The following is a 22,140-nucleotide window of genomic DNA, read 5'->3' on the forward strand; positions in this document are numbered from 1 at the left end:
TTGATGCGACATTTTTGATACACTTCCATGCGGTTTCTTCTTACCACACACATCTTCACAAGATTAAATCCACAAAGTTTTATCTCTCATATTCATCTCCCATTAGATAAATATGTATAGCAATTATCATACCATCCATATAAGATTATATATATATATATATATATATATATATAATTAACAAAAATATTATGTATAAAACATTTGGTTGTTGAAGTTTACTACATAAGTTTACCTGATTATTTATATGTGCTAGCTCGACTGTTCAATTTTAAACTTCATTATTTCTACACTATTGGAATCTCAATCCAATGATTCAATATGTAGTTTGACGATTACAGATTTGAATAATTGGTAATTCTTTTAATATTAGTACTAGATAACCTTAAGATAACGGGTGCCAAAAAACTGAAAAAAAAGAAAAACCGTAGACAACATTTAGGAATCATAACTACTTATATTAGAATGATCCAAACTAAGTTCAGCTTATAGAACAATTTCTTAGTTGCATTTCTTCCCTTGGATATGCGATTCTTGTAAGAGAGCAAGGGAGGTTGGATAGCTTAATCTCGTCTCTGGTTATACTTCTTCAATGAGTTCTTGTTTTTCTAGTTGACCACACTAATGATATAGTTCTTACACTACTTAAAACCATTGATATAGCTCAACCTTCAAGGGTTAATTTAAAGAAACCAAAAAAATTAGTAAACCGTAAAAGAAATTTCGGATATTGTATCAAAATAATATTCACATCGATCGGTACGATAATTGGATCAACAAAGATTACAAAATCATGTGAAACTGTATACAACCCAAAAACTTAACTCCAAGAAATCGTTCTTCCCAACTCCAACTTCCAATTGACCAAACTCTCCATCGAATCTAAGTCCAAATCCAAACAAGCCACTCTCTTCCCACTACTAAATTTCTTCAAAGCCGTCACCGTCGTCGTCTCCGGTAGAAAAGAACGTGTAACCAACGAGCCTGAGACTTTCTCGTTCCTATGTCTCCTCATGTGACCACCAAGAGCTTGTCCCATCGGAAACTTCACTCCACATATCGGACAAGGATGAGACGTTTTAGTTTTCTTGTTGGACAAGGATCCAAGAAGTGATGGATTGTCACTGTTGATAAGTTTCTTGTGGCTTGCACGATGACCTCCCAAAGCTTGAAACGATGAGAACTCTTTAAGACAAGTCTTGCATCGGAAAACACGTTCATCTCCCCCGCAGCCGCCGCCGCATTCTCCGACTCTTGATAACAACATCAAACATTTCGCAGTCGTATCTTCTTCCACTATCACAATTTCCTCACTTCTCGCAACCATTTTGAATCGACTTAGTGACTTCTAGGGTTTTGATTTTTTTTTTCCTTTCTATGATCGGTTTTTTAGTTTGTGTGTGTTGTGTGATGAGTACTCCTATTTATATACTAGAATCTAGTTTAGTTAATATTAATTGACGAAAATACCCATTGTGCTTGCTGCGTAAGTAAGCTAAAGTGTAAGGAAATATGATTATTAGCGTCACCGCGTCACGCGTAACACTTAGGAGACTCAGAAAAATGAAAAAGTCAAGTGTTACGAAAAGGAATGTTCTTGGTGCTTTCCTCCACAAAATACAATATTTGAAGACTACTAGAACAACTTATTATCTTTCTCATTGGTCGTCGAAGTTATTAAAATCTGGTTCGTGCATATTTTTTTTTTGACGTCGGTTCATGCATTTTTAAGCCGTCTTCTAGATTTTTTTTTTGTGAACTTAAATCTTCTATATGGATAGAGCAAATGAATGTATTTGCTGACTTATCCATACACAGTCTTGATGCATCTAGAATATTCTTGGTTGGATAGTCGATATTATTCGTTAAGTTTATCAACGAATAATTTAATAACTCATCAAAAATCGAACTAGGTGTCTCTATAACCTCATTTTTTTGGAAGGATAAGAGATTCCCCCACTAGATCAAATCCCCACTTGGTGTTTTATGTGTTGCTGTTTTTTTCGGAGGCATTTTTGGAATGTTTTGGCTGGGACCATCTTGTGATAAATACATCATACACTCTCCAACAAAAGACCAAACTAGGGTATAGAACGCAATATTATCTGGACAAATTAAGACTAACGAAACTACCTACAACTTTATATGTGTTGTTATGTTTATTATCTCCATATGATCACCGATTGAAATACGACTGTTTGGATACCATATATATATATATATATATATATATATATATATATCTTAATTCATGTCAACTTCTAAACAACACATAAATAGTGGCATGTACCTTACGATATACCTTGTAAATTAATCAATGTCAATTTGTTGTACGTTCTTGCTCTCTTTTTAATAGATTTTCTGTATAATCTTTGTAACTTCTGTCATATATCATATCATCCTCGCAGTAACGTACATATGAGAGACAAGAAGAGGTGTGTGTGTGTGTTTCTCGGAAAGATGAGAATTGAGGACGCGGTTGTACGGTAACTAGAGAGAAATGTTTGGAAGCAAAAATCAGAAGAAAACAAGGAAAGGAGAAAGTGATATGATGCGAGACTTTTGATACATTTCCACACGGTTTCTTCTTAGAACACACAACACCTCTTCACAAGTTGTTTTCCACTAAATTTCTCTCGCATATTCATCCTCCAGTAGAGAAACATGTATATAGCATAATATCTATACAAGATCATTAGTATAAACACTTTGATTGTTGAAGTTTACTACACCTAATTAAGAGTTCTACAAGCATCTTATTCTTACCCTGATAATATAATAAGATCAAATTTAGCTTTTTAAACATGTTTACTTAATTATATTCGATCCATAATTGTATTCCCGAATCAATAATTCAATACTTTTGACGAATAAGAGATTTGAATGATTGGTTCTTTTACTATAGTAAGCCGTAAGGAGAATGAAACAATGGTTCATCATGTTAATAAAGCCTTAAGATACTACTCTAAGTCACTGAGTTTGACTTGGAACTGCTCACCTGAAGACAACACCTTAACACTGACCGAACCATCTTCCCACTCTGTTTTCCCAACCAGAACCAGCCTTCTTGCGTTTACCCGAGCTGCTCTCTTGAACACCCATTTCAGCGGTTTACTCTCTAATACCAAATCAACGGTTTGGCCTTTGTCTCTGAGAGCTGTTGCAACTGTGGCTGCAGCTCCTTGGAGATCTTTGTCCAACGCACACACTATGTTCTCTACTTCTTGTCCCAGTTCTGGCAACAAATCCTTCTCTTTGAGCAACTAAATGAAAGTGGCAAAAATAAGAACCAGATATTCAGAGACCCACAACTATTCGCTGCGGGTTATAATAGTGACCAGAAGCAAATTTAACTTACTTCAACTATTACAGCATCGCCGAAACCAAAACCACAAGCAGGAAAGTCATCACCTCCATAAGTAGAGAGTAACCTATCATATCTCCCACCACCACATATAGCTCGCAGCTTCCCTTTTCGATCAAATCCCTATCACAAAACGTTGTCTATCAGTTGCTATTACAAAACTATAGACCAGTATCCATGTATGGAGAAAATCTAACCTCGAAGACGATACCAGTGTAATAAGCAAGACCGCGCACAACAGATGCATCAAACTGTATCCACTCTGAATAACCAAACTTTTCAGCAAGTGAGAAGAGTTGTTTCAAATCTGCAATGGCTTCTCCTGCTCCACCAATTATATCTGCTTATACAAATTAGAGATTCTTATCAGCAGAAAATTTCGGAGAAAAGGACTCACCAGAAAAATAATGGAAGGACATACCTTCCAAATCATCCAAGGACTTCACAGAAAGCACTTGCAGTAATTGTTCAATAGCATCTTCTGATATCCCCGTGAACCCAAGTTCCTTTTTTATTTCATCAATTGGTATCTTTTCTATCTATTTAGCATGCAACATAAAAAAAATAGGGTGACAAAATCAGTAACAACAGTAACATTCCTAAAGCTGGAGTATTTAATTATATCAGCAAATGAAGTAGCCTTGATTTCAAAGCAGTAGTATATTGATGTTTAGACTACGAACCTTGTCTATAATGATACAAACTCTTCCAAACAGGTCTTCGGGTACACCATACTTTTTTAGCAATTCTTGTAAAACCTGTACAAGGAAGAAGTTATGGTAGATGAAAGCTACAGTAGATATTCAGATTGTGCAAAATAATCTCAAATCATGTCTGCCGTTGCAAGTAAATTCCTTGATTCTGTATCTTGGGGGAAAACCAAGAAACAAGATGATCATATATAATCTACATCAAAAGAGAAAAATACCTTGCGGCTTGAAACCTTAAAACCCACATCTGACGCAGTGATTCCAATTCGCTTGAAGAAGGTGACTATAGATGAAATTAGTTCTGCTTCAGCCTAAAAGAAACCAAATTAGCGGCACGACTTAAAAAAATAAACACAGGTGAGGTTAATATAGCAAGAAACTCAAAGGCCTTAAAAGTGATTGAAGTTGTGAGGTACATACAGTTACTTGAGGCACACCAATAATATCCATATTCCATTGGTAATGCTCACGTCGCCTTCCTCTTGTCATTCTCTCATATCGCCAACACTGCCCAATTGCAAACCACTTCAATGGAAGGGAAACAGATTTTCTGGACCAAAAAGAATATGGGAATCAACCAACACTCTCACATCCATACCTGGATACAAGGAATGTTTTACAAGCAAAAACAAATAAATCCGTCCTTAGAAAGATTTCATGGACAATTCTCAAGACTTGGAGCTGAGTTTATTACCCTTTCTGTATGACAAGCCTGGCTAAAGAAGGTGTAAGCTCAGGCCTCAATGCTACACGCCGATTTCCTCTATCTTCAAAGCAGTAAAGCTACATAACAAGGTTGCAAGCTAAGGAACTAAATACTTCTAACAATTCTACATAAAACTGCAGATAAAGATCCTCGAAATGTAGAGAAAGACTAACTTGGTCTCTAATCTCTTCCCCAGCTTTTCTGATGAACAATGCCTCCGTCTCCAGTACTGGATAATCCACTTCCTCATACCCATATAACCGTGAGACCTTTAAATCAAAGTAAACAGAAAAAAGTGTCAAACTTTCAACATCCCATATCACAGTGAGACCTTGAAAGCAAAGCAAACAGATAAAAGTGTCAAACTTTGAACACAGTATTCAAATTTCATTGAGAATTGCAAAAATCCAAAGAACAAGTAGAGTTCATATAAGACCTCTTTGAAGTGGTTAAAGAGCCAATTGCGGAGACGCATATCCTCAGGAGGAAAATCACGAGTTCCTTTAGGAGGATTGACATCGATCTTCTTGTGAAAGTCTTCTTCAGTCACCAAAGGAGCAACAATGGAACCTGACCTGCCTCCTCCATTGGCGGCGGCACAGATTAGGCGCCTAGGGATAGAGAACTGTCGAGGAGGCGAACAAGAAGAAACCAAGTCAAGAAGAAGAATAGGTCTAAAGCTCGAGCTCAATCGCGTCGTCACGATATGAATCGCTCGCATCTCTCTTTCTGCTTCAGCTGAGTGAGATAGAGAATTAGCAAAAGAAAGAGAGAACACAATTTCTTTTTGGTTTGATTCAAAATTAGATTGGGCATGTCCGGTTAAAGTCCAACCGGTTTGGTTTTCCTCTTATTCCACACTGAAACTCTAATGGGCTGGGCTTTATAATGATCGTTATAGGCCCTGTAACTTTTTTTTTCCATGCAATTTAAACAGAAGAAATTTCATCAGAACTATATAATTATAAAAATCGACGGTGATCAGAATCAATAATGGTACAAAAATGTAAAATGTTTGATACATGCATGCAAGTGATAAGAAAAAAAACGTTTTAATCAATCTTGACCGGTCATCGTCTCTCAAGAGGCCACATAAATCGTTAGTGAACCAAAGAGAAAACAACAAAAAATTACATTCGCCAACAAAAAACATAATCGTTTGAATGAAGAGATTATTTGTTTTTGTTTCAAACATGCAAATATTAGGCCACGAGTCATTTCAATTAACAGAGTATTTCATCAACATAACTCTTATAATTCAAAAAAAATATTGAAAATTTGAGATAGTGTGGTAACAATTTCTTACTTGTGAAACTATGAAAACGTTGCAGCTGGGGCTCCACTCGTGGCTCTCGTTTTAGACATGTAGTCAAAGTTAGGTGTGAATATGAATTTAAGTGGACTCATTAAGTCAACTCTTAAATATTTGAATTCTCAATTATAACAAAACTTTGTTGACTACTTGCCTCTTATATTTAACTTTGCCTCTTAAATTCAAATTACTTTGTATTAAAAAAATATAAACAACTTAATCAGAATTTTATTGAACACAATGCTTTATCATAGTTTATTTTTTTTTATGAATTTGGACACAATATACATAAGCTTATTATATTTTTGATTAATACAGAAAAAGCTTTTTATGTATGTTCATAATAAAATCAAATTTAAACCTTTAAAATCAAAATTTTGCCCAAAAAAATTAAAAATAAATCAAAATTTAAATCTTTATCCAACACTTTTTTAATAAAAAAACCTCGTCATTTATGTCAGACAATACTTTTGCACGAATGATTATGTAAAAAAAAAACACCAAAAGAGAGGAACAAAAAGTCTTATTTGGTGTCTCTCATTCTCAAATCTCTCATTGTGTGTCTGTGACTATCTCTCTATACAATTCAAACTCTTCAAGATTACTTCCTCTTCACTTTGAGAAGAAGAACAAACCAACAAATCTCCAAAATACACCGAACAACATTAATGGCGTTGGTGAGTTCAAGAGCAACGCAAGACTCAAAACCCTCCAGGGAACGGATAGTCCCCGTCGTTTATTATCTCAGCCGGAATGGCCGACTCGATCACCCACACTTCATTGAAGTACCTCTCTCTTCTCACAACGGTCTCTATCTCAAAGGTAGTAAAAATCTCATCTTTTTGCTCTGTTTTTCTCTCCTCTGTTTTTGATATCATAAAGTTTCGATTTTTATTCTGTTTTCTCAGATGTAATCAATAGATTAAATGATCTACGAGGCAATGGAATGGCTTGTCTCTACTCTTGGTCCTCAAAACGGTAAAAAGCTCACTTCTCCACCGTCGGATCTTTAAATCTTTCTCCACCGTCCGATCTTCTCACAATTTTTTGTTTACTCTGTTTTTAATCTCAGAACTTACAAGAACGGTTTCGTCTGGTACGATTTATCAGATGAAGATTTCATTTTTCCCGTTCATGGCCAAGAATATGTACTCAAAGGCTCTCAAATTCTCGACCTTGATAATAACTCCGGTAATTTCTCCGCCGTCACTCACCGGCGTAACCAGTCTTGGAGCTCTGTTGATCATTACAAAGTCTACAAAGCGTCTGAGTTAAACGCTGAGGCAACTCGTAAACTCTCGATGGATGCTTCGACACAGACTGATGATCGTCGCCGGAGGAAAAGTCCGGTGGATGAAGTGAATGAGGTCACTGAGCTGAGTAGAGAAGAGATTACTTCGCCTCCACAGTCAGATTCTAGCCCAGAAACCTTAGAATCATTGATGAGAGCAGATGGACGGTTGATATTGCTTCAGGAAGATCAAGAATTGAATCGGACGGTTGAGAAGATGCGACCATCGGCTGTTCTGATGCAGCTGATATCGTGCGGTGCGATGTCGTTTAAGAAATGTGGTCCGACGCTAATGAATGGGAACACGAGATCTACGGCGGTGCGAGGAACAGGGAATTATAGGCTCGAGAGGGCAGAGAAGGAATTAAAGAGTTTTGGAAGGGTAAAATTGGAAGAGAAAGAGTATTTTAGTGGTAGCTTGATTGATGAGAGTAGTAAGAAGGAACTTGTTCCTGCTTTGAAGAGGTCATCTTCTTACAATATTGATAGGTAAACAAAAACATCAACAATAATCATAATAACATTATAATTTGCTAAGTAAGTCACATTTAAGATGATGAATTTGGTATTTACGTAGTTCTAATGGGCTAATGGCGATATTAATCAACTAATGTTGTCTTAGGAGTTCAAGGATGGGGTTGACGAAAGAGAAAGAAGGGGAAGAGTTGGCTCGGGCTAACTTTATTCCGAGAAACCCAAATTCTGTGGTTGGACAACCATAAAGCCCATAACAAAGCCGAGGCAGGTGTTTGATAAGCGTCAGGAGAATATTACATAGAGGTTTCATGTAAATATGTTGTAATCTGACGTTTGGTGTTTTGGGAATCTTTCAATTTTCTATGCATTTTTGACTATTTTCATTCCTTCAAGATTTCAATTTTTTTGGTCAAACACTCAGGAATCCACAAATAAACGATTCAAAAACAAAACAAAAAACAATTCCAAGCATTTTGACTATTTCCATATGACTTTTGTTTTTAATCGACGTTATAATGATGTAAAAAAGGCTTGTATCATTTAATTAAATGATTCTTAAAGTGGTGATACAAAAACTTTACGTTGATTATTGTAACCTATATGAATATGTGTTAATTGCAAAAACATGATGTTAATTTTTACATTTAATTTATTTAAGTGATGTTAGTATTACTATGAACTAGGACTCAAATCCCCAGAGATATCGTAGAAAAAATATTATAATTTTTTTTATATAATAATTTTTGTAAAATAAATCAAACTTAAAATGATGCATATTACAAATTTTAGTAGTTATTTAAGAGTATATATCCCCCTGTTCTTTTTTGTTTGGTTGTTTAGAAAAAAAATTTGTTTCTAAAAGATTGATTTTTTTAAGTTTTCTATGTAATATTTATTGGTTAGTATTGGCGAATTGTAATTTTCAAGAAAAATAGTTAATTATTATTGGTTTAGAGTTATAGAAAACTGTAAAACACTAAAAATAATACATTTATAATCAACATTTAATATGTTTTCTTAATATATGTGTTTTTCCTAAACAATCAAACAAAAAAGAACAGAGGGAGTATATATTAACGGAAAACAATTACCGTGAATATTTTTATAAAAATTTGCGATAAAAAATCACAACCGAGAAAAATTAACCGCCAATGTTAATAGAAGTTACGATAAAAAGTAACCATCAATATTTTTAATAGAAAATTGTGATAAAAACACAACTAGAACACATAACCTTCAATATGTTAACATAAAGCAACGATAAAAAGACACGAACGAAAATAGTAATTGTTAATATTTTAACGAAAAGTTACGATGAAAAGACTCACCAAAAGAGATAACCATCAATATTATAACGGAATGTTGCAATGAGGAGATACAACCGAGGAAAAATAACTGTCAATATTTTTACGAGAAGTTGCGATAAAAGAAAAAATCCAAACAGAAAAATAACCGGTAATATTAACAAAATATTACGATGAAAAACACGAACAAAAAAATTAACTATCATTTAATAGAAAGTTACGATAAAAAGATTTTAAAAAAATAATCGTCAATATTATAACGTAAAATTGCAATAAAGAGACAACCGAGAAAAATAACCGTCAATATTTTTATGAAAATTTGTGATCAAAGACACAAACGGATTAAATAACCGTCGATATTAACTAAAGTTACAATGAAAAGACACAAACTAAAAGTTGCGAAGAAAAAACACAAAAGAAAAAAATAACCAGAATGTTAACAGAAAGTTACGATGAAAAACACTAATAAAAAAAGATAACGTCAATATTTTAGTAGAAAGTTGCGATAAAAAGATATAACCAAAAAATAATTGTCAATATTATAATAGAAAGTTGTGGTAAAGAGACAACCAAAACAAAATAATTGTCAATATTTATAAGAAAAATACCGATAAAATACACTAAAGGAATAAATAACTGTTGATGTTAACAAAAGTTACGATTAAAATGCACAAACAAAAAGTTACGATCAAAAAATAATAATGGAAAAAGTAACCATCAATAGTTAACAGAAAATTACGATAAAAAGACTTGAACGAAAAGTAACCATCGATATTTCAACGGAAAGATATGTAAAAAGACACAGTGAGTAAAAATAACCGTTTTTTATTTTTACAAAAAATTACTATAAAAAGATACTAACGTTTAAATAACCAAATAACCGTCGATGTTAAAAAAAAGTCATGATGAAAAGATTCAAATGAAAAGTTACGATAAAAAGACACTAACGAAAAAAATAACCTTCAATATTAACGGAAAGTTACGATGAAAAGATACAAACATAAAAAAGAACTGTCAATATTCGAATGAAATCTGATTATCTCTTTATTTAGATTTTGTACTATGGTGCTTTCAACCTGAAGTTATTTTCTCATTTAGCATTTGATATATCGAGATAATCTTAATGATGTAAGATAGTGGAATTATGAAAAGAGAAATGATTTTCACATTTCGTTATCTAAATAAATCCTAAAAAGAACAATAAAACACTTCACTAGTCTTATTATTAAAAAGAGAAACATAGATTCTTAAAAGAAACCAAATAAACTCGACCCTAAGATGTCTCCTCCTCTCGCAAGTAGTATCTATTCTTCAACCAAATAGAATCTGCAATAACAGCCTCAGGAATAAACTCGTCTTCTTTATTCCTATGCCAAGTGTAATGTGCATGAGTCCTGTTCTTTATTTCCAAAATAGCGTGTCCGAAACTCGCCTCCCTAAACGCCGAGTAACTTGGTTGGGGATCAATGAAACTGCATGAAAAATAAATGATATTAATCAAACAATTCACAAACAAAACTTTAATTAAAGTAAAGATTATTTTATACTTGTTAGCGATTCCTTCTATGTTGCCTCCATCTCCAATGGTGATGTAAACCGGAGCATTTTGATCTTTAACCGGAGTACTCATTCCATCAGTGATATTGTATTGAATGTTGGAGATGCGCTCTGATCGCTCGTAAGCATGAACATGACCAGCAAAGACGATATCGACTTTGTTTTCAACGAACCATGGCTCGAACGTAACTCTCATGCTCTCACCTTCCATATAATGATAATTATTGCTGTTGTACCAGGGAGCGTGAACCAGAACAATCAGCCACGGAGTCTCTGATCGGTTAACTTTCTTGAGCTCATCCTGGAGCCACGAGTTCTGCGGTGTGTACTTGTCTATGGTAATGTGTCACAAAAGATAAACATTAACATTGTAATATAAAGTAAAAATATAGTAGAGTTTGAGTCTTAGATCGTACCATAAGTTGAGTAAGAGGAGAGTACGATGATGTAAGCTGAAGCTCGTTTGATTTAGTACCAAAGTGAAGATGTACTTTGTGAGGCTCTGTAAGGAACGTGGTAACGGTTCTTGTACGGCTTGAAGGGTTGAGTCTCGCTGTGCAAGCAGATTTAATGGTTTAATATTGAACTTAAAAATGTATGGAAATAGATATATAGATTGGATCTTACTATGCTCTCGGCGTAATCTATCTCGTGGTTCCCTGCAGCCCAAATCCAAGGCTGATACGCGGCGCTTGGTTCCACAAACCGGCCGTATGAATCCCATTTTCTTTGGTCGTGGTTAGGATGGTCATCAGCATAAGATAAATCTCCGGCAAAAAGAACCGCTTGGCCTTTTGGATTCGACATGTAGTTATACAATGTCTAGTTAGAGGCAAAGGTTTGTCCAAGATCACCTTAAAAAAAATTAAGGTTACTGAATTAGGTTCAGAAAATTTAAACTCATAGTTGAAACTTAAAACTCAAAGCCTATTTACTGAAATAAGAAACACTTGTCTATGGCCTCTAATATTGAATCAAATATAGCAAGTCTTTAGCGAAATGTGATAATTAGTAATTTAGTAGTGTGATAATTACTAATAGAATAACACCAACTTCTAGGTTTAGAAAATACTACTAAACTAAATATTAACCTACGGTACACTGCATGTGAAAATGTTCATTGAAAAGTTATATATATATATATATATATATATATTTTATTGGAACTATTATTTTTATATGAATAATATATCATTGACACATAATTTTAATATATTTAAAGCTTGGGAAATTCATGTTTTATGTTATGATATTTGTTGCATATTATTTTATTATTAAAAGTTTAGTATTTTTTGTTTGTGGTTTGAGTGTTTTTTAGAGGTAATAAATATTCAAAATTTGTATTATCTAGAGATTTTTATTTTATTAATATTATTTATATATAAATAATATATTTAAGAGGTACATCATAGGCCTATATTTGTATTAAATTTTTTATTTTAAGATGATATAAAGATATATGCTATTGTTTTTATGTATGATACACCTTGGGATGATTTTTATAACTATTTTTTTTTAATTTTAAGATATATTTATTTTGTTAATATTATTAGTTTTGTTTAATTTTTAAAATTATATAATTGTATTTTGATTGTTATATCTAGGATTTCACCCGTAGTATACCGTATTAATATGTTTTTAATTATTTATAATATTTAATTTTATAAAAAATTAAATATTTAAAATTTCAGAACAGTTTTAAATTACAAATATTTAAAACCTTTTATAAAGTATAACTTGATAAAAGATTTAAAATTTGTAATATTTATCTTTTAGAAAAGTTTAAATATTTTTAATATTTTTAAATTTTTTAAGATTCAATTATTTAAAATAAAGAATCGGAGTAAAGCAAATAACACTTTTAATTTTGGATGCTTGATAAATGAAGTCTCTGGCATATTCGTATTCAAAATTATTTTTGTTCTTTTATAGTAAGACTCTGAACCATTATCCAATTTCTTAAGCAATGTGGGACTTTTTACATTTATTTTGTTTTCTTTATAGATTGAGTAATATATGTATATTTTAAAAATTTTGAATTACATCATATAAATAAAAAAATCTAATATTTTATTAACTGTATGTATTTTTTTAAAAATCAAACAAATTAGATATATGAACAAAGAAAAGTTAAAGAAAAATCATATATTTATATTTAATGTATATAGAGAGATTTTAGTAAATTAATAATTAATTGAATGTAGTTCAATAAAGATAAAATTTAATTAATGATATAAATTTAGACATATATATATATTTTTTGATACTAAATATATAATAAAGGAAAGAGTTAATTCATGTATTTAATGTCAACTAAGGAATTGTAAGTTATTAGATATTTGGTTGAGACATAATTTGTAAAGACTTAAATTTAATAGTAAATAATATATGTAGAAGTTTAAGACAAGGTCTTTAATGATTTAGTAACTTTTACTAAACTTTTAAAAACCCTTCTGAACTTACGTTTGTGGTATATTTGTAACTTCTTACAAGGTAATTATTTGGGTGATAATTAGTAATTTAGTAGAATTGCTTTACAGACGAAAGTAAACTTCATCATTTGTTTTTTTTCCTTGTTTTCTAGCATTGATTTTTACTTAACCTGTATAATGAGAGGGGAAATTGGAATAGTCCAACAAAAGATTTCAAAATCGTTTTAAAATTTTCTTTTGTTATTGTGTTTTAGAATAATACAAAAAAACTTTGTGTGAAAATTAGTAATTTGTGAAGGGAAAAGGACCGAGAAGACATCAATCTGTTGACTGATTCTCGAGCCTACTCCATACTTTCACTCTCCTTTTCCTTTTATTTTATTTTCTATTCATATTTTTAAATATGGTACTTTTTGTATATATTGTAACTAATCTGATTTTTTGTTTCTGCTAAGATTTAAAAATCGCCGGATATCAGAAGATCTCCAATTAACTCAGGATAGTGGAATTATTAAAGGAGGAATGATTTTCACATTTCGTTAACTAAACAAATCTAGTACAATTTAAATAAGAAACATTAAAAGCAATTTAAATAATATATATATATATATATATATATATTACTTAGGAAATAGTCAAATAAATTTATAATACCTCAAGCCCTTTTATGGTAGCATGGTAAAGATAACCAGATGTGTAATTGAAGTATCTATAGGACGAAGTTGTCGCTAGAGCACTCTTATTATCACTACCATCACTATTGGCGATCCAATATGTAACGACGTTAGAACCATCCTCATTTAATGGTGTTACCCACGAGATGATCATACCTCGACCAGCGTGATCTCCTTGCGTTATGTGAACCTGAGAAATAAGTAAGAGTAAAAGCCTATAAATCCTAAGTGGCGAAAGAAATAAATAATATGTAAATAGTAATTTTATAAAGAGAAATTGAGAATTACTTGTTCAGGAGCGTTATAACAAGCAGGAGGGGGAAATGTTTCGAGTGGCATTTCTTCAGATGGTTCCGATACTCGGACATGAGTACTGGTGACTCCAGCTTGGCTAACGACAAAGATGCTTAACAACGCAATCGCAGAGCAAACAAGTGTTAAGTGATTCAATCCCATTTCGTTTCTAGAAAATTCTAATAGATCTTGCTTTGTAAATAATAATTTTTACTATGAGATCCATATGCTTTTATAGAAAAAACAAAATGCTAAGTATATTCTATTGTTAAAGATTTATTCCAAAGATAATCAGTTTGAAAAATATTCTAAGAATTATTCATATTTCTCGATTTCAAACGAAATAATCAAGAGAAAATGTTACAGTTTCCTAGATTTTCTCCGAACAATTGTTCTTATAATTTTATTAATGCTAATTAAAATATATTTGTCGAACCTGAAAAAGAATATACCTCGTTACACTGTGACAAGATTCTATAGAAACTAGATGACAAATGAAACATAATAATGCAACAATCATTTCATCAAAATTCGTATCATTATCGATCACAATCTAGCTCTAGCAATTTTGTTTTTGTTTTGTCTTTGCAACATTAATTTACGTATTACATTACATAGCATATGCTTATACAAAAATGAGTTGACAGATAATTTATCGTAAAAAGCGTTCCCCCATGTATATAAAGTTGCATATTTGTAGTAATTAAACACCAAAAGTTGCATACTTGGTAGAGTAACTAATTAAAATAATTAAGAACAGGACTTGTCGTCAATTTAAATGTTTTGTTTTATTTTATATGCGGCTGTAGATTATGGCTGATGAAATCCTTATCTCCACCTGAGGGCAAAAAGCTAGTGATTGCTTAATTGGACAACACTTCTCTAAATGGAATAATAATTAGTGAACAAAATGGAATTTTAATTAGTGTAATATAGAGGTTGTTCTTGAGAATTGTTCCACAATAAGGCAAAGTGACGATTGCAGCAATTTGTCTGAATTCCCAAGAGAGGAATAATCCAAATGTCAAAGCCAAAGATGCAATCATTTTCTCTTGCTAAGACAAGATTTTTCCTCTTTTGCTTGAAGATGATATAATTTCTAAAGGCACCGATTCCATCTTCCATAGACTATGGATCTAATGCCTTTTTTCTTTCTCTTCTTGGGTAGTCATGGTACTAGCATCTTAGAACCAATTAACCTAAAAGAAAAAAAATAAAAAAAATAAAAATTCACAAATTTCCTCACAAATTCTGTATAAAAAACTATGTATATTTTATTTTTCGTATATTTATACTTAACAATATATATGTATCTATATGTTTAAATTAGAAACACATAAAAAAAATCAAAATAATTCGGCCAAGATATTTATTCTACCAATGTATTTTTCTTTTTTGATGAGGTGATATGGATTACTAGGTAAGACCACGACATGACAAAATATGAATTCAATATACTTTGATCTCTATGAATTTTGGAATTCATTTTTATCCTTCCAAACCCGCAAAAAGAAGCAAAAATAGTAACTTCATTTTCATAATCTCATTCCATTTTTTTAGCATCTCAATATTGATGGTTATGTTTCTAATGGAAGTCATCTGAATAGAAGAAATTCACATCTATAATATAGTTATTTCATTCTTTTGTTTTCATATGAAACACAAGTTAAGAATTTTACTCGGAAAGATAATCAGAAAACCGCACACATATATTTTATTTTCATTTTGGTACTAAACAACACACATATATGATACGAAGGTTTGTAGCTTATTTTATAAAATTTTCAAAACTCAATGACTAACGTTTAAGATAAAGGGTATATATATAGAAGAATTATAGACAGTCATTATATGAATATGAATAAGTGGTTGCAAATCTGCAAACTTTGAGGATGTTTGGTAACCACTTTGAGGAAGGCTTAAACATTTCTTTCTTTCAAAGGGAAATTCGCTACTTTACGATATCATCGCTTATCTAGCTATATAGAGGATAAACATTTTTTTTTAAAGAAGCAAGATATTCTTAATTAAGTAATCTTTGTTTTCTGTAATATTAATATATTATATATATATATATATATATTATATGAATATATATAATGCAATCTTAAATAATAAAAGTATATTACTCCATATGGGGGATCACATATCATTGCATACGTAAGATTTCATACGATGTGGGTTTTATACCTTTAGGGCGTGATCATCATGTTCATAAGAATATCCATCGCATCGATCCTCATCCTCTTTAATTAACAACTACGGCTTCTTCTTTTGCATTACCCAAACCTTGTAAAAATACAGAAGTATATATATTATTATATGATTTATGATACGTATGCATCTATCATCTATGTATGCTTACATATGCTGATATGCATGCATATGTCATGTGTGCATGGAGTGACGGTATACATGCATGGAGATTGAAATTCAAAATACATGAAGATTGAAAACATATGTAACGCAAGCATATCTATGCATGTGTACGTGTGGACGGACGACATCTTAAAGAAATACTCTAAAACCATTTGAAATCAAAAGAAAAATGATTGCAACCATAGACATCTATGCACTTGAATAAAAGTCAAGGGACACACAGTACTTAACTCATATGTACTGACAAAATAGTGTTACTTTGCTCTTAACCATTGGATATCAAAAGAAATATGATTCCACAAGTAGTTGAAGACATGCAAAATGAAAAAATCTTTCTATCCTTCGTTTAGCGGCTCAACAAATGAATCAAGTTTTTCAGTCGTATTCCGGATCATTGGCAGGATGGTCCAAACCATAATTCACATATTTTAAAACTAATTTTCACATTTCTATCAGCAACGGTAATTAATAGAAAATGTTAGTATTATTAAAAATTTGCGTGTGGGAGTCACGAGGCAAAGAGGAGGATATAAATATTTTTAGTGGAGATTGGTCATAGAGGAGTGTGTTGGTGTCGTCCACGTCCCTCAATCTCATTTCTTAATCTGGCTCCACTATAAGAATCAGTGATCAATTTCGAATCCTCTCCGTTCGTTTTGTTGAAGTTCAGAATCTCTAGTAAATTCTCATTAGATTTCTAAATCATAAAAGAATATATAGTTAGACACGATGATCAAACCCAACTAACAATAGAATATATTTGTTTATCAATCATCTTCTAATCATATTCTTCCAAATGTATTGGTATAATTGCTTCCGTTAACCACCTCATTAAGTGGTCAAATCCAACTAATAATCATGCATCACTTCAAATGCCGTAGCTTTCAGAGTGTGGTGTTTTGTAGAATATTTTCTTTAGACAAAAGGACGATTCTAGGAATGCCAAAGCAACACGCATGAATGATAAACCCCTCGAACCCAAATCTAATCGAGCATTTAAAATAAAAAGAAGAACCACATGATCCATTATGGAATAAATATAAAATAATTTGTTCCGTAATGCCATTGCATCCATTCAAAGCCTTTAAATCTATTGAGAACCAACTCTATAAACCGTCTTTACAAAAAAAAAAAAAAATGGATCCGCAACAAATTATTGTCTTGGTCCACTCCAGAACTAATTAGATGGTCTAACATTTACTCCGCTTTCTCCGTAACCTCCATTCAAAGCGTATCTCATCTTATTTGTTTTCTTTTGTGTTAACAATTTTACAATTTATGCAAATTTTTCTTTTTCATTATCATTTGACATTAACTCTTTTAATTTACAAATTTTTTTTTATGAAAACTGAAAAAATAGTTTCTAATTTAAAATCATGATACATCTTGTCTCATGTAATAGCAAATGCAAATGCTTGAAAGAATCAGTATGTGTCGGTAACAATTCGGATAGCCAAGATAAAGAAAACGAAAGAACAATTCCCAAATAAAAATCAACCGTTGAAGAGTTCAAACTAATATTTCCAAATAACTTAAGAAACTTAATTCATATATGTTGGTGTCGGATCCCGCACCACGGGCTCGGGACCTGTCAAAGATTGCCACGTAAAGAGGAAAGGCCCACGGGCCTTTCTTGAGCAAGAATACAAGCGGAGTGATTGATCCGCGAGGTGAATGTGACATCGAGGTCAAAGCTGCCCGGATTGGAGAGTCAAGTGGACCGGAAGATAGGGCCCAAGAAGTCCGGAATCAATTCAAATTCGAACATTTGAATAGTTAATTCGAATACTGAAACGGATACATTTAAGACAGAATAATTGTGTGTAAATAAAAATTAAATTTATTTATTGAGTATAAATTATGGGCCAAAGGCCATGGAAAGACACACGCATTTTTGTGCAAACTTACTATACACATTTTCTTACAAAACTCATAGTTTTCTCTATAATCGTTAGTTCATTTTCTTATACATTTGTCCTCAAGTATAATCCTTCTCACTAAATAAATAAATACTTGAGTGTGTGAATCCGACATCCACAATACGAACCATCTCCCTTCATTTTTATGAAGCTTATTATTGTTTTTTTGTTTAAGATTCTTATGAAGCTTATAAACTTGAGATCTAGCTCTAGCTCAAATTCAAGAATGGTTTAGGGCCGCCTTAGAATACTTTCTAATTGTTAAAACCCTAAATTAGTACTTTAATTTATATGGCTTTAATAACAAGGAAATATAGTAAAAACGATACTTTTGTTTTTGCTTTTGGCTTGAACTATTGACAATGACATAGGAGATAGTGCACTTGCAAATATGGAGTATAAGAAAGAGTTCTTATTACCACACACATCCACCAAAATAAAGACAAAAACTAATGGGAGTGTTACGTCAGTACATCAATCACCTCTTCACTCAATACATGTTTGTTTACCCCATATGGTCATAACCAAAGGCCCAAAATATCAACTTAAGACATAGTTCTACCTCAGTTTAATGAATCTTAAGAACACTATGCCAACTGCGGACAAAAATAAAAAACACTATGCCAATAAGAGAGAAGAAACATGTACCTTAAAAGAATTCCACAAGTTTATTTTGTACTTGTGTGTGTTTGGACAATGTAAACCCTCAGGCCCAAGAGAGAAGAAAACCACAAACCGCCACAAACTCAAGATCTAAAGCAAGTATCTAATTCCTATCTCAGGTACTGTTACTAGATACAAAAACTCACTTATCAAGCTCCCACAACACCATTCGACTTCTAAAGCTGTCCAAGCTTTTTGTCTGTTTCTTCTTCTCTCTTTTTCTTTTCTAAGCTTCAACAGTTGCTACCAATATAACCCTTAATAAAGTCAAGAGACACTTCTCTCATATCCCCCACAAAAAAAAGGTGAAGAAAGATCTAGGGGTCTTAATATTATTTTTAACACCCATAGAAAATTTATATTATGAGTTTTTCTACTCTAAATAACAAGAAACTATAGAAATCCATACCTTCTTCTTTTTGGATTAATTTAAGAGATTTTGTATATCCATATTCGAGATAGTGCCTGCCAAAGAATATAAGAAAGAGTTCTTATTATCACACACGGCATAAAAGAATAAAAGGCAGTAGAATTAATGGGAGTGTTACATCAGTAACACCAATCACAAGACACTCTTTAACGATCAAGTTTTTTTATATAATGGCCTTGTGACATCACAATAAAGAGACCCTACATTCTCAATAGGATAATCCCTCAAACATATGGACACTAAAGATCGGAATAAAGATAAGAAATCATTAGAGATTTAATATTGCGAGTGTGATATCGTGTAGACACAGCACAGTGTTGAAATTTTTACCTTATAAATATAGTATCCAAAGGATGCCATGATGAATCAAGCTGAGAAATAACTTTTTTAGTAACACGAGAGAGATAAAGAAGAGCTAAAGAGACAGAGAGATGAAAATGATGCAAGAGGAGGGAAACCGAAAAGGTCCATGGACAGAACAGGAAGACATACTTCTGGTAAATTTTGTTCACTTATTTGGAGATCGACGATGGGATTTTATAGCAAAAGTATCAGGTTTGAAGGTGGAGGGAGAAAGATAAGAATAGGTAAGGAGCCACCATTAATGAGCTAGTTTTGGTTGTAGGTTTGAACAGAACAGGAAAGAGTTGCAGGCTAAGATGGGTTAATTACCTACATCCTGGTCTCAAACGTGGCAAGATGACGCCTCAAGAAGAGCGCCTCGTCCTTGAGCTTCACGCTAAGTGGGGAAACAGGTCTGATCCATCTAAGAAAGAAACAGAAATTATGGTTACTTGAATCTCAAATTATTGTTGTAACAGTATTGATACTTAAAAGTTTCCATCTATATCTATGTAGGTGGTCGAAAATAGCCCGAAAATTGCCGGGACGAACGGATAACGAGATAAAGAACTACTGGAGGACTCATATGAGGAAGAAAGCTCAAGAAAAGAAGCGTCCTGTTTCCCCAACTTCCTCATTTTCCAACTGCAGCTCGTCATCTGTGACCACTACCACCACCAATACTCAAGATACATCGTGCCACTCGCGTAAATCTTCAGGGGAAGTGAGCTTTTACGACACTGGAGGTTCCCGATCCACTAGAGAGATGAATCAAGAAAACGAAGACGTGTACTCGTTGGATGATATATGGAGAGAGATTGATCACTCAGCAGTAAACATAATAAAACCGGTTAAAGACATCTACTCAGAACAAAGCCATTGCTTAAGTTACCCAAATCTAGCTTCACCATCATGGGAAAGCTCATTGGATTCTATATGGAACATGGATGCAGATAAAAGTAAGATATCGTCTTACTTTGCAAATGATCAGTTTCCTTTCTGTTTCCAACACAGTAGATCACCATGGTCGTCAGGTTAAAAATTTTAAGATTTAATTCATTGAGATAAATCTGTTTTATATATATGTTATATAACTTATAAATACAATAAAACCTAACGACTGTAATAGTTGGTTGATGAACACAAAAACAGCTTAAGTCTGGACTCTGTAATCATACAATGTGTAGTAGTAGTAAGTAACCAGCCTAAGTCTATGTCTAGAATGAATAAGAATAAAAGTCTTGTGATCCCACTTTCTTTTATTTGTTTGTCAATGTATAATACAACTCAATACTCTAATTCTAAAGTAAACATTTCAAAATTTCAATTTCTTTTCTCTGTTTCTTTTTGGTGACATCTCTCTTTAATATATCTAAGGTTTAAGGTACTATACCAAAATAAGCAAACTTGGACAATAAAATTATGAAGAAACTCGCTTATTCTGACCGAAAAAATATCATTCTTGAATCTTTTGATATGGCATATACTCTCTCATTCAGTGATTTAGTGAAGAGACATTAGGTACTACGTACCATTTATCTTAATCCAAGCTAAAACAAAACAGGAACTGGAACATAATCAGTGATGTATAACATTCAATTGTGAATTGAATGAGTGTGACAATATTATATAGAAATATGAAGCAAAAACCACACAAACTATTTAAGAACTTACGGGTGAATAGAGTAACTCCAGAAACAGAACCCTAATTAGACCATCGGTCCATCACGACGCAGTCAAATCCTTATAATATTGGTTGTTGGATGCAGACCCCAACATCCTAGCCAAGACGACGTCGTTTGTCGACATGACCGAGCATTTTGAAAATTTACAATTTACATTGTTTGTTTTCCCTCCCGCCAGATTTTGTTCATAAAAAGAAAAGAATCTGTGTCAAGCCTCGAATATCCTACGGTGTTGGAAGCTGATCCACTATTTAAAATGCTTCAAGTGGTTTAAATTTCAAAACAACACAAAATATTTTTCCAAAAAAAGTATTTTTCAATACACATTTAAAATTTGAGAAAATATTTTGTTAATGTTAAAGTATCACTTCATGATACCGATTAAAAACAAGGAGATTTGAGTACATGTTAAATTTATAATTATAATATAATATAAATAACTAAATTCATAAATTTGTTTATATTACTAATATTTTCTAAATTAAAAACTAGTGGTTTTAAAAAATTGAAATTTCTTAAAAAAACTAAATATTAGTTAGTGTTTAGGAAATTAACGTTTATCGAAAATATAACTGGTGATTTGAAATAAAACAAAAAAACT

At 32.3% G+C, this 22,140-nt stretch overlaps 5 protein-coding genes and 1 long non-coding RNA gene across 11 annotated transcripts; 3 read left to right on the forward strand and 3 right to left on the reverse strand.

The window, feature by feature from the left end:
* Positions 1-397: 397 nt before the first annotated feature.
* ZAT7 (C2H2 and C2HC zinc fingers superfamily protein) lies at positions 398-1,400 on the reverse strand. The gene has a single exon (NM_114478.4). It carries the CDS (start codon positions 1,325-1,327, stop codon positions 821-823), a length of 507 nt encoding a protein of 168 aa, NP_190195.1. The 5' UTR covers positions 1,328-1,400; the 3' UTR covers positions 398-820.
* A 1,274-nt stretch (positions 1,401-2,674) lies between these two features.
* Positions 2,675-5,570, reverse strand: HRS1 (Histidyl-tRNA synthetase 1). Its single transcript, NM_114479.5, has 10 exons — positions 5,217-5,570; positions 4,954-5,049; positions 4,769-4,857; positions 4,495-4,624; positions 4,293-4,385; positions 4,048-4,122; positions 3,786-3,903; positions 3,562-3,704; positions 3,359-3,487; positions 2,675-3,263 (listed from the first exon to the last, which is right to left on the reverse strand). The coding sequence occupies exons 1-10, from the start codon at positions 5,499-5,501 to the stop codon at positions 2,961-2,963; spliced, it is 1,461 nt and encodes a 486-aa protein (NP_190196.1). The 5' UTR covers positions 5,502-5,570; the 3' UTR covers positions 2,675-2,960.
* A 937-nt stretch (positions 5,571-6,507) lies between these two features.
* AT3G46110 (UPSTREAM OF FLC-like protein (DUF966)) lies at positions 6,508-8,426 on the forward strand. Of its 3 annotated transcripts, NM_114480.4 has the most exons (4): positions 6,583-6,914; positions 7,001-7,070; positions 7,165-7,872; positions 8,006-8,426. In NM_114480.4, exons 1-4 carry the CDS (start codon positions 6,761-6,763, stop codon positions 8,103-8,105), a joined length of 1,032 nt encoding a protein of 343 aa, NP_190197.2. In that variant the 5' UTR covers positions 6,583-6,760; the 3' UTR covers positions 8,106-8,426. The 3 variants fall into 3 exon arrangements, with proteins under 3 accessions (NP_001325459.1, NP_974389.1, NP_190197.2); NM_001339234.1 differs by having other exon boundaries at positions 6,508-7,070; positions 8,006-8,330; NM_202660.2 differs by having other exon boundaries at positions 6,508-6,914; positions 7,165-8,330.
* A 2,011-nt stretch (positions 8,427-10,437) lies between these two features.
* On the reverse strand, positions 10,438-14,283 carry PAP19 (purple acid phosphatase 19; the record flags this gene model as incomplete). Its single annotated transcript, NM_114481.1, has 6 exons — positions 10,438-10,636; positions 10,712-11,022; positions 11,138-11,221; positions 11,349-11,543; positions 13,808-14,017; positions 14,116-14,283. The coding sequence occupies 6 exons, from the start codon at positions 14,281-14,283 to the stop codon at positions 10,438-10,440; spliced, it is 1,167 nt and encodes a 388-aa protein (NP_190198.1).
* Positions 14,284-19,290: 5,007 nt separating this feature from the next.
* AT3G07325 lies at positions 19,291-19,599 on the forward strand. Its single transcript, NR_141315.1, has one exon. It is a non-coding gene; the product is annotated as an other RNA (long non-coding RNA).
* A 147-nt stretch (positions 19,600-19,746) lies between these two features.
* MYB48 (myb domain protein 48) lies at positions 19,747-21,216 on the forward strand (the record flags this gene model as incomplete). Of its 4 annotated transcripts, none has more annotated exons than NM_114482.2 (3): positions 19,747-20,067; positions 20,138-20,267; positions 20,371-21,216. In NM_114482.2, 3 exons carry the CDS (start codon positions 19,944-19,946, stop codon positions 20,891-20,893), a joined length of 777 nt encoding a protein of 258 aa, NP_190199.2. The 4 variants fall into 4 exon arrangements, with proteins under 4 accessions (NP_190199.2, NP_001030816.1, NP_001078249.1 ...); NM_001084780.1 differs by having other exon boundaries at positions 19,950-20,009; positions 20,371-20,893; NM_001203089.1 differs by having other exon boundaries at positions 20,042-20,099; positions 20,371-20,893.
* Between the last annotated feature and the right edge of the window lie 924 nt (positions 21,217-22,140).

Source organism: Arabidopsis thaliana, chromosome 3 (genome assembly GCF_000001735.4).
Source record: "Arabidopsis thaliana chromosome 3, partial sequence".
Lineage (NCBI taxonomy): Eukaryota > Viridiplantae > Streptophyta > Magnoliopsida > Brassicales > Brassicaceae > Arabidopsis > Arabidopsis thaliana.

Excerpts from the sequence above, each read along its gene's own strand:
- AT3G46110 (NM_114480.4), top strand. The coding sequence starts at position 6,761 with ATGGCGTTGGTGAGTTCAAGAGCAACGCAAGACTCAAAACCCTCCAGG. Across the intron at positions 6,915-7,000 it reads CAACGGTCTCTATCTCAAAG|ATGTAATCAATAGATTAAAT; the intron begins GTAGTAAAAATC and ends CTGTTTTCTCAG. Across the intron at positions 7,071-7,164 it reads TACTCTTGGTCCTCAAAACG|AACTTACAAGAACGGTTTCG; the intron begins GTAAAAAGCTCA and ends TTTTAATCTCAG.
- HRS1 (NM_114479.5), bottom strand. The coding sequence starts at position 5,501 with ATGCGAGCGATTCATATCGTGACGACGCGATTGAGCTCGAGCTTTAGA. Across the intron at positions 4,386-4,494 it reads TTGGTGTGCCTCAAGTAACT|GCTGAAGCAGAACTAATTTC; the intron begins GTATGTACCTCA and ends GGTTTCTTTTAG. Across the intron at positions 3,264-3,358 it reads GCGATGCTGTAATAGTTGAA|TTGCTCAAAGAGAAGGATTT; the intron begins GTAAGTTAAATT and ends ACTTTCATTTAG.
- ZAT7 (NM_114478.4), bottom strand. The coding sequence starts at position 1,327 with ATGGTTGCGAGAAGTGAGGAAATTGTGATAGTGGAAGAAGATACGACT.